The following is a 12,059-nucleotide window of genomic DNA, read 5'->3' on the forward strand; positions in this document are numbered from 1 at the left end:
GCTTGCTCAAATGTACTCGCATAAAAGAAATCAGGCTACAGGCTTTTTTCAATAAATAGAATGAACAACTAGAACTTGATGGCTATAGCATGTTCTGCCTCATTGCTAAGGGATGTTTAAAATTGCTCCCTCTCTCTCGAAGCAGAGTTTTCATTTTGGTAGTTGATGGAAAAAGGAGGTCAAATAAACTGATGTGGATAAGAAGCCAAAGCCGTTTGTCAAAACATGGGGAGAGGCCGGAGATTGGAGTCATTTAAAGACTAAAAATTGATTTAAAAGAGTTCTGTCCTCAAATCATTTTTCTTGCTAAATGTAGCCACTTTGTGAGCCAGGTTTTCCCTGCTTTAGCTATCTTTACTAATAATTTACACTAGAGGAACTTCACATGCTGGGAAGATTCATATGCATAGCCGTTTGTGTATAACCAAGTAAAACAGATCCAAAGATCAAGAGTCTATGGAAAAATCAAGACCGTCAGAGTTTTAGCCAACTGTTTCCAAATAAAATTTGTCTTTACTCTGGGAGCCAACTCTGTGACAAAAGACCTAATAGGCCATCTCACACACACCTAGGGTCACCATATATGTCATCTATGGCCACTCAAGTCGTGCACTGCACAATTAAAAGGGAGATACCATTCACATAGACTCCAATGTGAAGGGTGCCATCTGGAGTCATACAACATGTCAGCCCTGCCCAGTCCCACCACACGGGGCAGTTGGGGAGTAGGGATCATCCTCTTGTTCATAGTCATAGTTCAGTAAGTTTCCATGGCTACACTACATACACTCACTGCCTTTAACTCCTCAAAGAATAAAATCAAAGTTCTTATTATCAGCTGACAAAATGTTAAAGCCTGCCTGGTGCCCTTTTCCTTCTTTTTACAAAGTAAAATTGTTTGGGAGACAACTCAAATCTCCAGATGGTTATTTCAAGAAATGGTTTGGACAGCTTCACTGAGGAGACAGACTGGAATCCAGAAGAATGTGAGACCAAAGTTTAAATGCCTTTCCTGTCAGTTTTGGATAACATGAGACAATTATTGTTCCATACGGAGACAGACAGCGGGCAGCATTCAGAACAGTTCTCTCAGAGCCTTTTCGGTACCAGTCTGGATTTTCCCTTACACCTGCTGGAGGGTCCAACCAGCCAGACCAGTGGCCAGAGTGCCCTAGGCATGGTGGGAGCAGAAACCTCCCCACATTCTGGTTATACAGCCTTGCCTTCTCCTATCACCTTCCCCTTTGCAGCCCGAAACAAACTTTATGATTGGAAGAAATATAGCCCCAAATCTTCCTGATATGAAACATTGCTCCTGAGAGCCTCTGCCCTTCACTATCAGTTTTGAGTTCAATACCATAATTTAGGGTTAAAAATAAAGATCCTGTTTCTTAAAAAAAAAAAAAAAAAAAAAAAAAAAGTCTTACTTATTTTACTTATTTGACAGCAAAAGAGCACAAGCAGGGGAGCAGCAGGGGGAGAAGAAGCAGACGCCCCGCTGAGTAGGGAGCCCAATGCAGGGACCCCGGGGTTAATGACCTGAGCCAAAGCAGATGCTTAACTAACTGAACCACCCATCTGCCCCATGAAGATCCTGCTTCTTATGCAATTCTTTGAACTCTGCCCCAAGCGCATACTGAAGTCTATTTTGGGATTTGAGCATCAGTTTGAATATGCATAGGAGGATACATTGGAGAAAACACTGTTTTCGCCTAAAATAATTTTTAAACAATAGCTTAGTGGACTTACAAGCACATCTTAGGTCACCAAGAGCCATGCTCCACCCAAGTTTCTACCCAAAGTGTGCCAAAGGTCGAAACAGCAAATCATTCAGCCCACAGATATACTTTGTTTGGTTAACACAGTGTCATTTTAGTTGAATTTGAACGCTTCAAGTAGGACAGGCATTTTTCATTTCATCAGCCCCATACCTGCCTCCACTCCCATTCTGTCCAACTAGCCATTTCACACATTTATATCCATCACCTCCATTCTCCCTGCACACTACTAAGTGTGCCCTACCTCAGCCAGGCTCAGGAATTAGCAGCTGACACAACATCCTCTGACCAGGAGGAAATATGATAGAAGGGTTTGGGGATAGTCACTAACTCCCTCTGCCTCCGGCCCTATCCCCTGCTTTTGGGAAGCACCTATGTCAGTCAGTTGTCCAGTGTCCTGGGCTAGCAGCCTAAGGACAGCATCTTTACATTACAGAGAGATACATTAATACACATCATGTTTATTACAGTCTATCCGTGAAAGGGCAGACCAGAAACCAAGCAGTCCTAGGAACAGCCCCTGACTGGCTAGGAGGTGTGAGAGACATAATTCTTGCTGTATATAGTCTTTGTGCAATTCTTTATGTATGTAGTCTTTGTGCCTCCAGAATCACCTATTCCATTATGGGAACCATAAGAATCTGATGGAGAGCTTCCTCCCTGCTATAAACTTCACCCTAGATTTTTGGACACAGCTCAAATGCTTCCTTCTCCTCTGGTCATTTTTCTCAGTCCTCTCAAAAGCAATCCTTTTTCCACTTTTGTTATATCTTCTTACAAGAGTACTGTAGCCTGACTCACCGACAGGTGTGTCCTTGAGGTTGGGGCAGAATGTTACTTATTTCTCTAACAGCTTATAGATATGTTTGCTATATTTGCTAGATCCCACCATGCCACCCCCCTTCCCAGTTTGAGGCAACCAATGCTGCTTGTTTTTACCTAATTTACTTGTAGAAAGATGAGCAGATGGGAGTTTCCCCCCATAGGTACTATCATCACCTGGGCATGAAGAACTGTGCAAAAGAACTTTCTATTATAATGGAAGTGTTCTGTTCCTGTACTGTCCAATACACTAGCTGCTAGCCACATGTGGATATGGAACATCTGAAATGTAGAGCGTACTGAGGAACTGAATTTTTAATTTTATTGCATTTACATTAATTTAAATGTAAATAGCCACATCTGGATAGTGGCTACCATCTCGGACAGCTGAGTTCTAGAGCTTTATTCCTCTAGGGGACAGCTTTACCAGCTGAACAATACAGGCTTTACCCATGTTTTATTTTTATTTTTATTTTTTTATGTATGTTTGATTTTTAAAAAATTATGCTGAAGGCAAGGTCAATAAAGGACTTGTTTATAATGTAAAAATTCAGTTTATTCATCTGTTTATGACACAGTACACAAGAGGCAAAGTGTTTCACATCATAGATTTCACTTCCAACTCCTTGGAATGTTCATTTCTTTGGCTAAAAGGAGAGACTAGACATGAGAGGCAGGCAATGCTTAGGTAACTAAAATAAGGATGGGGAGGGGGCTATGCTAACACCATCCTCGCAGGGATGGGCTTATGGGGACTGTTAGTCACAAGCTATTTTCTAGAACTGTTAGCTGCAAACAAAGGGGCACCTTTCCTAGACGCTCATGCCGTGGTGGGCTTCAGTCATCCCCACCACACAGGTACAGCAGCGCTTTCTGGTAGTCGCCCTTGGTGTCTTGCTATAAATGGGCAAGGAGAAAAAGAGAAATTCAGTATCAGAAAAAAAGACCCAAACTCTGCAATAATGTAGAAGCAGGCTCAAAGCACACAGAGCCTCCCCTAGTTAACAGTAGCAAAAAAAAGACTCTGAGGTACCTGCCCGGACACAAAGACTCAAGTCATCATCAGCAGACCCTCAGGGAGTCTGGCCTAGAGGACTAGGGGAGACCTTCAAGTAACGTGATCACAGGGCAGAGAGAATGTGAGGTACTGGGGATTAACGGAATGAGGAATCAGACCCACACCACCTGGCCTGCTCTTAATGCTGTGAGGCCCTGCAAGCACCACCACTTTGCTCACTGGCCCTCATGCTTCCAGAGAAGATAAGGTACTTTCCTGCCTCACTGGGATGTTTCCAGGACTGTTCAGGTCACGGAGGAATAAACCAGTGAAGTGAGGAAACGTGCCCTAATAAACCTGGGTACACCAAACGCACCTCAAAATCCATCCTTGGTGACCACTGACACGCCTTTGAAAATTTCAGGGTCTTTTAGAAAGGGGGGCTGCAATGTCTGTCTGAAGTACACAGCCAGGGCCCACTGGGAGTGTAGCCTCTCTCTCCGGAGCGTAGGCTCCATCTCTCCAAAACAGAGAGACTAAATTTATGGGAGAGATGGAAGTTCTGAGTAACTAAACACTGCCAGGCCTATAGCAGGATTTTCAAAAAATGGAAACAGTTGACTCTTTAACAAAACAGGGGTGAGGGGTGCCAATCCGATCCCTATTTCACCCCAACATATATCTGCATATTAACTTCTGACTCCCCCAAAACTTAACTATTAATAGCCTACTGTTGACTGGAAGCCACACCCATAACATAAAGAGTCGATTAATATTTTTTGTCGTATGTATTATATACTGTATTCTTACAATAAAGCCGGATAAAAGAATTATTATTAAGAAAATCATAAGGAAAGTACATGTATAGCACTACACTGTATTTATTGAAAAAAATCAATAAATCAATCAGTGCAGTTCAAACCTGTGTTGTTCAAGGGTCAACTGCATAATAAAATTTAATTGATCTCAAGCTCTTCAGGATAAATCTTACAGGATCATTGTCATGAACACCAATTATCACTGTGAATAGCAGATGTGGGAAATATAAAATATTTGCCTGTCTCTTTTTAGATTCTAGGACAAATCATAAATGGCACTTTCAAAATAAACCCTTGTTATCTGATGAGATGCTGGTCAGCATCTCTTTCCCAGTGAATTAGAAAACCACCACTTTGGACACCGTTCTGACAGGCCACCAGCCTGGGGATCCAGGGCCTTCTGTATGGCCAGGCAGGGCTGACAGGTCACCATAGGGCTTACCTGGATGTAGTAGTACAGGGACTTGCCATACTTTCTCTTGAATTCAGACCTAATTTTCAACATGTCCACTTCACTGCGAGAGACCATGATTCTAATCAGGACTTTATCACGAGTCCCCTTGCCCTGAAAGTCAAGTTGATGTTCCAAGTTACAATTCACTGACAATGTTAATCTGGTAAGTTTTCTTTTCTTTTTTTTTTAAGATTTTATTCATTTATTCATGATAGACACAGAGAGCGAGAGAGGCAGAAACACAGTCAGAGGGAGAAGCAGGCTCCATGCCAGTAGCCCGACACAGGACTCGATCCCGGGCCTCAAGGACTGCACCCTGGGCCAAAGGCAGGCACCAAACAGCTGAGCCACCCAGGGATCCCCAATATGGTAAGTTTTCTTACATGTGAAACTCATCTGGGTTCTTGATGCTGCCCTCCACGAAACTACTAAGGTAACAATGAAACTACCCCTTTAAGAAAAATGATTATATTAGGGCCTGAGTGGCTCAGTTGGTTGGGCAGTTGACTCTTGATTTCGACTGAGGTCATGATCTCAGGGTTGTGAGATCTCAGGATCTCTGCTCCTCCTATGCTCCCTCTCTTTCTTAAAAAATAAGAAATTAAAAATAAATTTAATAAAAAAAAGAAAAACGAGCATCCTGGAATTCCAAACATGTCAGGATAAAATCAGCACAAAGCCCCACTTTGTGCACTCAGTAAACTTGTACAAGCACTAACTACTGCATGGCTCAATTTAAAAAGTGCATGAGTTTACATATGTAACAAAAAAGTTCCTGCTCTTGGGACTTAAAGAACACATGCCACCACATTTTCATTGTGGTTCTGTGGAATTTTGAATTCAGAGTTTACTAAGTTTACTTTCAGAGTCTCAGACCAGAGGCACTGAGGAACAGGTCATATCTAACACAGAACCTGAGGGAGATGGAAGAGGTAGTGTGGACAGGGATGACCCAGGATACCACAAAGCACAAGGAACAGTTGAGGCATAGAAAATGGGATGAAAAAAGAAAAAGAAAAAGAAAATGGGATGAGATGGTGGGAAGAGACAGTCCATCCAAGAGATAGTCGCAGTGCTGCCTTTGGAGTCAGACACACCCAAGTTCCAATCTGGCTATGTAACATCAGGCTAGTTGAAGTTTTCTGAGCTCTAGTCTCCTGATCTATAAAGAAAAAAACATGGGGCACCTGGGTGGCTCAGAGGTTATGCATCTGCCTTTGGTTCAGATCATGATCTCAGGGTCCTAGGGTTGAGGCCCTGGGTACACCAAACCCATCCCATATATTGGGCTCCTGCAGGGAGCCTGCTTCTCCCTCTGCCTATGTCTCTGCCTCTCTTTGTGGGAAATAATAAATAAATAAATAAATAAATAAATAAATAAATAAATAAATAAATAAAATGAATGAATGAATGAATGAATGAATGAGCCAGCCAGCCAGCCACATGGGCTTTTTGGTAATGATTTCAGATGAAGTAAGTAGCACAATGTCTGTTGCACAGTGGTTGTTTGGTAATCTCTCCCTTCCTTGTCTGTCTTTATTTTGGGGTCATGAAAGGCAATCCCTGAGAAATCTAAGCAGGAATAAGACACGATTACCATCTGGTACTTTATGTTCCACCTGCTCACAAACCCACCTTCAACTAGTTGGGAGAGAGAGAGAGAGAGAGAAGAGTGACTTGTGGTCTTCTCATCTGTCAAATACAACTACAGCTGACTGGTGCACTCCTGTCCCTATACAGCAGGGGCCCTTCCACCATCTACTGGTCAAGGAGATTTAGTTTGAATCACGAGAGAAGAAAAGCCTAGGGTGGAAACATGGACCTCTCAGCTGGACAGCCCTTACCTTCATGGAGTCGTACAGTCGGTCAGCAAAATACAGGGGCTTGTTCTGAATGCACTGGACTGTGGAGAGAAGAAAAGGGGTCAGCTGTTCCTCTCCTCACCAGTGAGGGTGAGGCCCTGGCCTCAGAGCACAAACAAGATAACCTAATGTAAGAGGAATGGGCTGTAAAGTGGGAAAAACTAAGGGAAAACTGGGGATCCTCTGAACTCAGCTCCACTGTCATTTTAAATCAAGGGATCCTGAGAGCTGCAGACACACAAGGTGATATGTTAGCTTCCCCAGCAGAGCCCATTTACTTGTCATCTTATTCTTCCTGGGCAATTCCTCACATCTTAAATTTATACTGTGAAGATTATAAAATCACCCAAATCATGTAAAGGAGCCACACCTCCCCAACACACTTGAATTAATAGGATGGCCACTTATTATTTCTGCTCTGGCACAGTTTACTGAAAGTTGATGTCCTGGGTTGGTAAGGGTTGGGGGGGAACATGGGGGAGGCCATGTTTGCTCACCCAGGTTCAGGAAAGCATTTTCCAGGTCTCCTTTGACCTCCTTCTTGATGCTCTCCAGCATGTCATAAGGGCTGTAGCTCTTGTACCTTTCAAATACTGAGGAAAAGCAAAAAAGCAATTACTATAACAGAGCTGCTAATCAAAGCAGTAATCACTCATATGGTTATGCACCATGATAAAAATAAACAAATGAAAATGATCATAGCACCTTAGACAGTTACAGATTGCCATGGTGGACCAGAGCTGACACTGCACTGGTTGACTTGGGACAGCTGTACCAGGTACCTGTCCTGAATGGCACTGCCTAGGTCACATATTTTGACCATCTTTAACTCTGAGTGGAACCGATTCTACTTGGAAGCAATGATATAGCATCCAGAAATGTCCATTACTTCAACGAATATGGCAAGATAAAATGATCCTGGACAAGAAGGAGCAACAAGCTAAAGCATCAAATGTGGAAAATATTTAGGAAAAAGAAGGATCCAAATGGAAGAAGAGAAGGGCAATGGATTTGGTGATGGAAAATGGATGCAATTATGAGGTACAAAGTAGAGAGTGAACTATGTTCTGGTTCACTCCATGGTATGACTCCATGAAGAGGTCCATGTTTGCATCCTAGGTTTTTTTTTTCCTCTCATGGCCTCAACACAGATAACCAGTAAACCTGGCTGAGACGACCATCTCTAGGCTCTAAGACCTCCTCAGTACAACACCCACCTTTCTGGAGGTGACACACACTCCTCTCGGTCATGATGCTGATCCACTTGGGCACATCAGTTCCTTTCCTCTTCACTCCAGCATCATAGAGATCCTACAAGCACAACCAACCAAGGAAGTTGACTACACAATCCAAGATAAGGTCATAAACAATGTTATGCAAAAACCCACAACTCATACGCTGAAAATGCCAAATGAGAAAGGATGATTGCGCTGAAGACACGAGCAAAAATGTTGTATTTAGGGCAGCCCGGTGGCTCAGCGGTTTAGTGCCACCTTCAGCCCAGGGCCTGATCCTGGAGACGTGGGATCAAGTCCCATGTCAGGCTCCCTGCATGGTGCCTGCTTCTCCCTCTGCCTACGCCTCTGCCTCCCTCTCTCTCTCTCTGTGTGTGTGTGTGTGTGTGTGTGTCTCTCGTAAACAAATAAATAAAATCTTAAAAAAAAATGTTGTAGGGATCCCAGGGTGGCGCAGCGGTTTGGCGCCTGCCTTTGGCCCAGGGCGCCATCCTGGAGACCCGGGATCGAATCCTACATCGGGCTCCCGGTGCATGGAGGCTGCTTCTCCCTCTGCCTATGTCTCTGCCTCTCTCTCTCTGTGTGTGTGTGTGACTATCATAAATAATAAATAAAAAAATAAAAAAAATGTTGTATTTAAGTCAAAAGTCTTAATCAAGAGCACTCTTCCTTAGGCACAAACACAGCATGAGACTAGATTGTGAGGTGTGTGCTGTACACAACTACTTGCTTAAATCTCAAAGGAAGAACCAAGAACTTCTATTCCTATAGAGAAGGACAAGCAAATGTTCATTAGCATATCCAGCCCTCCTTCCTTTGCTACTTTTGATAGCAAATAAGCTAATGGTTGCCTGCTGAAGACAGCTACAAATCAGGTACCCCCACCCAAGTTTCATAGAGCCTCAGGAAGTCTCATTTTCAGTTTCTGGAAATTTTAGGGGCTAAAAGTAATGCTAAAAATGGCAGGGAGGGACAGAGAAAGACTTACACAGGGATAAGATACTCATTCAGTGACCACTCACTATCTAGGAGCTGTAAAACCTACCTTCTATTACTTTATTTAAAACCCTTCTCTAGGGACGTCTGGGTGGCTCAGCTGTTGAACCTCTGCCTTTGGCTCAGGTTATGATCCTGGGATCCTGGGATCGAGCCCTGCATTGGGCTCCGTGCAGGGAGCCTGCTTCTCCCTCTGCCTATGTCTCTGCCTCTCTCTCTGTGCCTCTTCTGAATAAATAAATAAAATCTTTACAAAATAAAATAAAAGGCTTCTCTACCTCCTGCTAAAAGAGCTGTGTGAAACATATTGAATTTTACTTTATTTTATTTTGTAAAGATTTTATTTATTTATTGAGAGACAGAGAGTGAAAAAGTGGGGAGGAGCAGAAGAAGGAGGAGAGGGAAAGATAATCTCAAGCAGATTCCATACCGAGTACAGAGCCCAACGTAGGGCATGATCTCATGACCTGAGCTGAAACCAAGAGTTGGATATTTAACCAACTGAGTCACACCAGTATCCTGAAACATACTGAATTTTAAAACTAAAATGAATTTAAATTAATTTTGTTCTACACTCTTATAAAATGCTTTGAGATAGCTGTTGACTGTCTGGGAAAGGTATGCAGTTCATAGTGATCTGAATCAGCTTAATAAACAGTTCTTAGTGATTATGGGACTAGAACCAGCACAAGTACTATTGCAATACACCTTCCTATCCCTGGCTGTGCCTCTACCGTCTCCTTCCACTCTGCCATATTGTTTATTGGTATTTATTTACGGCAAATACACACCAGTGCACACAGCCTTATCATATCCTGCAGAATCTGGTACTTCCATACAAGCAAAGCCTAAATAAGCATATGTGAGTCAGGTATTGATCTTATAATTAACACAAGTATCAAGAGGGAATATCTCATAAAAACAACTGTTCCCAGAAAGTGAAAATGAAGCTCACAAATTCTTTGACATTCCTCCCTTCCAAAAGTGCACCTATTTCCCTTTGAACTGACTATAGGTTACACACAGTGATTCACTTCTAATAAAGAGTATATTAGAAGTGACACTGAGATTCCTGAGATAAGGTGATAATAAGCAATTGGGTCCTCCTTGCTTTCTCTCTTAGGTCACTCACTCGGGAAAACCAGCTGCCATGTTATGAGGACGCTCAAGCAAGCCCTTAGAAAGGCCCATGTGGAGAAATACCAGGACTCCTGGTCATGTGGAAAGGTGATCATGAAAGTAGATCCTCCTGATGTGGTCAGGCTCTCAGATGATGCAGCCCTGGTCAGTACTTTGGCCCCAGCCTCATGAGAGGTCCTCAGCTAGAACCACCCGGCTAGGCCACTCCCCACAGAAACTGAGAGATATAAGTGTTGTTTTAAGTTACTAATTTTGGAGGTAAATTGTCAGGAAGTATCAATAACTACTGTACAGAGTATCTAGAGATTTGCTAGAAAACAGAAACTCAAGCAAGAAGCTTGGCACTTACCCGGGCATCTTGGTCAATCAGTTCATAATCGATGACAGACCCATCCTCTGCTCTTCTACCCTACAGAAGAAAACAAAATTCAGAATATTAAATAGGTTTCTTTGTGTGGTTTAAAGTTAAAAATTTTGTTTTCTCTCTAACTCACGTAAAGAATTATTTAATTTACAGAACACCCACACACTTACAATTCTTCACTTTGAAGTCTAGACAAGATCAAGAATTGGCAAAATACTTGAGGCAGTGAAGTTGGGTTTGTGTGTGTGTGCTTCACCATCATCACCCACCTCCCGGGATAAGCATTTTCTAGAATTATCTCTACCTCAAAAAAAAAAGCTAATGATACTTAGTTCCTTCCCTCAGAGAGCTTACAATCCAGATGGAAAAATAAGCATGGAACAGAAGGTAAAACAACATAGTGATCCATGGCTTAAGACATAAAATGTAAGAGAAGGGAGAGATCTGTTAGTACAGTCAGCACTGTCTGTGGACAATGGTGTAAGGCTGAGGTGAACGCTGAGGCATGAATGAATGAGGCTAGTAATGGGGAGAAGAAAGCCATTCTCCATGGGACCAACAGCACAGGGAGGGGCGGAGCATGCCACAGGTCAGTGAGGGGCTGTGCAGCTAGAGGGGAAGGTAAGCAGGAGGGAATCCTCAAAGGAAGATGAAGTTAGGGAGGGGCAGCGCCTAGGGGACTTTTTTAAAGGCAGTTAGCGTTTGGATCTGATGGAGCAGAAATGAGCTTTGATCAAGGGAATGGAATAGTGAAGTGGACTTCAGAAAGATGGGTGGTTGGTGGCACACAGGGCGAGGAGTTGGCAGGGAGGGCTGTGTGGAGGTGTTACAGTAATGGAGATGTGAGTGGGCAGGAGGCAGCATACAATCAATTATTTGTCATTAAGGTTCCTGGAGAAAATAATTTCTCCTCCTTCCCCTGCCACATAGGCCTTAAATGGCACACTGGTCAGGACTCAGACTCAGAAGGAAAAGCCTTTCATCCACATTTATGTGTTAATGTTAGCAAACAAAGACCCCCTTTCCAGGTAAAGGACTACTTGGGCAAATCCTCTCATAAGAAGTGAGAGCAGAGAGAATGAAAGAAAAACAAGAGGGTCACTTCCCATCGGGTCCTATGTGCCATAGATAGAGACAAAGTGACCTTCGCCAAGTCACGCAGTGAGGGCTGGCACATAATCCAGGCCAGGACTTGAGAGCTCCCTATTCCTCCTCTGGCCCCAAAGTCCACTTGACCATGCGGTTTCCCAGGATAAGAAATCCTATTATACAAAAATGACAACTCTGCAGTGACAGTGCAAACCCACTGTCAGAAATGCAGCTGGAATTTCTGATGCAGGCACAGAGGATTGAGTTCATTCGCTCCCAGGTATAAAATGAGGTATGTGACTTGCCTTGGGAGGAAACAAGAACAGAGAAATAAACCAGAAACCAACCTTTGCAAGGGCAACCATCAGCTTGCGGAAGTCACCAGATGTGTCAGAAATGATGTCCTTCTCCAGATCGGTCTTGTACACTTTGAAAACAACACATCTGGTTTTAGGCTTCCTGCCTGTGCAGCCAGCCACCCACCCACCCCAACTGCCCTCACCC

At 43.2% G+C, this 12,059-nt stretch overlaps 1 protein-coding gene across 11 annotated transcripts in view; it reads right to left on the minus strand.

The window, feature by feature from the left end:
• Positions 1-3,051: 3,051 nt before the first annotated feature.
• ANXA2 (annexin A2) overlaps positions 3,052-12,059 on the minus strand; it is a 47,381-nt gene continuing 38,373 nt past the window's right edge. For 8 of the 11 annotated variants that reach the window (XM_072808919.1, XM_072808921.1, XM_072808917.1 and 5 more), the window contains 8 exons: positions 11,903-11,982; positions 10,452-10,511; positions 9,754-9,810; positions 7,949-8,042; positions 7,229-7,324; positions 6,714-6,772; positions 4,858-4,980; positions 3,052-3,497 (listed from right to left, as the gene is read on the minus strand). In XM_072808919.1, the coding sequence (XP_072665020.1) occupies positions 3,438-3,497; positions 4,858-4,980; positions 6,714-6,772; positions 7,229-7,324; positions 7,949-8,042; positions 9,754-9,810; positions 10,452-10,511; positions 11,903-11,982 (629 nt within the window). In that variant the 3' untranslated portion in view covers positions 3,052-3,437. The remainder of the gene's footprint in view (positions 3,498-4,857; positions 4,981-6,713; positions 6,773-7,228; positions 7,325-7,948; positions 8,043-9,753; positions 9,811-10,451; positions 10,512-11,902; positions 11,983-12,059) is intronic. The other 3 variants (XM_072808925.1, XM_072808923.1, XM_072808922.1) reach the window with 1 other exon arrangement.

Source organism: Canis lupus, chromosome 32 (assembly GCF_048164855.1).
Source record: "Canis lupus baileyi chromosome 32, mCanLup2.hap1, whole genome shotgun sequence".
Classification (NCBI taxonomy): Eukaryota; Metazoa; Chordata; class Mammalia; order Carnivora; family Canidae; genus Canis; species Canis lupus.